We start from the raw sequence: 1,617 nt of genomic DNA on the forward strand, positions 1-1,617 counted from the left end.
TATGAGGGCCAGCCAAGCAGTTTCTTTATTTTTTTAACCAATGACCTTCCTCCATCACATATGCTTACTTGCCTATTCTTCTGCCACCACACTATTGCAAAAGTCTGAAAGACCAAAAATATAGGCTTCTTACATAAGAAAAATGTAGAGAAATAGAGGGTGGGGCATTATGTCAATTAGGCTAAATAAAATAGACAATAGAAGAGTATGAAGTGAACAATAGTTAAAATAATATGAATTTATATATTAATGTGGGTAAAAGAACAACTTAAGAGAGTAAGTTTTTTTTCCCCTTCTGCTCCATGGGTCTGGGAAACTAGATGTCTCGTCCTTCAGTGGATTTTATTCTATTTCCACCCCTTTGCTATCAGAAAGTCATGATCTGTGAATTTTAGTTTAGAATTAATCCTATAGAATAATATCCATATTTCATGGAATTTATAACATTTTTACTTAAGAATGTATAGGAAACTCTTAACAGAGATGACTACTAAGAAAATAGGAAATTTTTTCCATTCATTAACCTAAATAGCATTGATATCTAAAATGTATTTTAAACCTATAGGCAGTCACAGGATGAAGCCAGTAAGGCAAATAATTCAAGAGAGGTCTGGATGGTATTCATTAGCTCTTTTCCTCAATTAGGAGGGATATCTGTTACTATTAAATATAAAGTTTCATAAATTACTCTATCTGCTTCTTAGATAAAAATGCTAAAAATAGCTTAACAATATTCTGTTTTTAGACTAGCTATAAAGGTTGCCAATAAATATTTAAATAAAGAGGCACTGTCATTTGTCAAATTTAATATCTTTAGATAGGCTTAGACATGTTTAAACTAAAACTGAAGATATTTGTATTTATAATTGACAATACAGCAAGTATAAAATATAACAAAGTACTAAAACATTATTAGACTGATACTTCCTATTTTGTATTTCAGGTCTTGACCCAGCTGGACCAAATTTTTCTAGAAAACCAGCAGATAGCAGGTTAGATTACACTGATGCAAAGTTTGTGGATGTCATCCATACTGATTCCAACGGTAAAATAATAAGTATTTATTAGTTTTGTGTTTAAAAGCGAAGTGTGGAATATAGATTCCTGATGAAGATGTTGTAAAATAAGGAAGCACTGTTTATAAAATGTTTGGGATTTAATGAGTTTTGGGTTTTGTTGTTGTTTGTTTGTCTGTGTTTTTGCAATGGTTTCTGGTATTGTTTGCCTTGTGTTTATTTGTTATTACTATTTTTTTCTTATGTTCTTTTTAAAAACAACCTTTTTTATTTTACATACCAATCCAAGATTCCTCTCCTTCCCTTCCTCTTTCTCTCTCCACTTTTCCCCTCCCCCAAACCCCAGCCCCACTCCTCAGAGACCTTGAGGCCTCCCAAGGGGGTTTAAAAAGTCTCTCAAATCACTTGGGGCAGGACCGAGACCCTCCCCCATGTATCTGAGCTGAGCAATGTATCCCTCCATGGTTTCCATAAAGCCAGTTTATTACTAGGGATAAATACTGGTTGCATGGCTGGTGGTCCCACAAACTGCCCAAGCCTCACAACTGTCATCCACATTCAAAGGGCCTAGCTAGGTCCTATGCAGGTTTCCCAGCTGTCA

The 1,617-nt window shown here is 34.5% G+C and overlaps 1 protein-coding gene across 1 annotated transcript in view; it reads left to right on the top strand.

Moving 5' to 3' along the window:
- Lipi (lipase I) overlaps window positions 1-1,617 on the top strand; it is a 35,699-nt gene that overhangs the window by 15,576 nt on the left and 18,506 nt on the right. Inside the window, exon 4 of the mRNA XM_005345273.1 lies at window positions 944-1,045. Within this exon, the coding sequence (XP_005345330.1) occupies window positions 944-1,045 (102 nt within the window). The remainder of the gene's footprint in view (window positions 1-943; window positions 1,046-1,617) is intronic.

Source organism: Microtus ochrogaster, chromosome 2, assembly GCF_000317375.1.
Source record: "Microtus ochrogaster isolate Prairie Vole_2 chromosome 2, MicOch1.0, whole genome shotgun sequence".
In the NCBI taxonomy this organism is placed as follows: Eukaryota; Metazoa; Chordata; class Mammalia; order Rodentia; family Cricetidae; genus Microtus; species Microtus ochrogaster.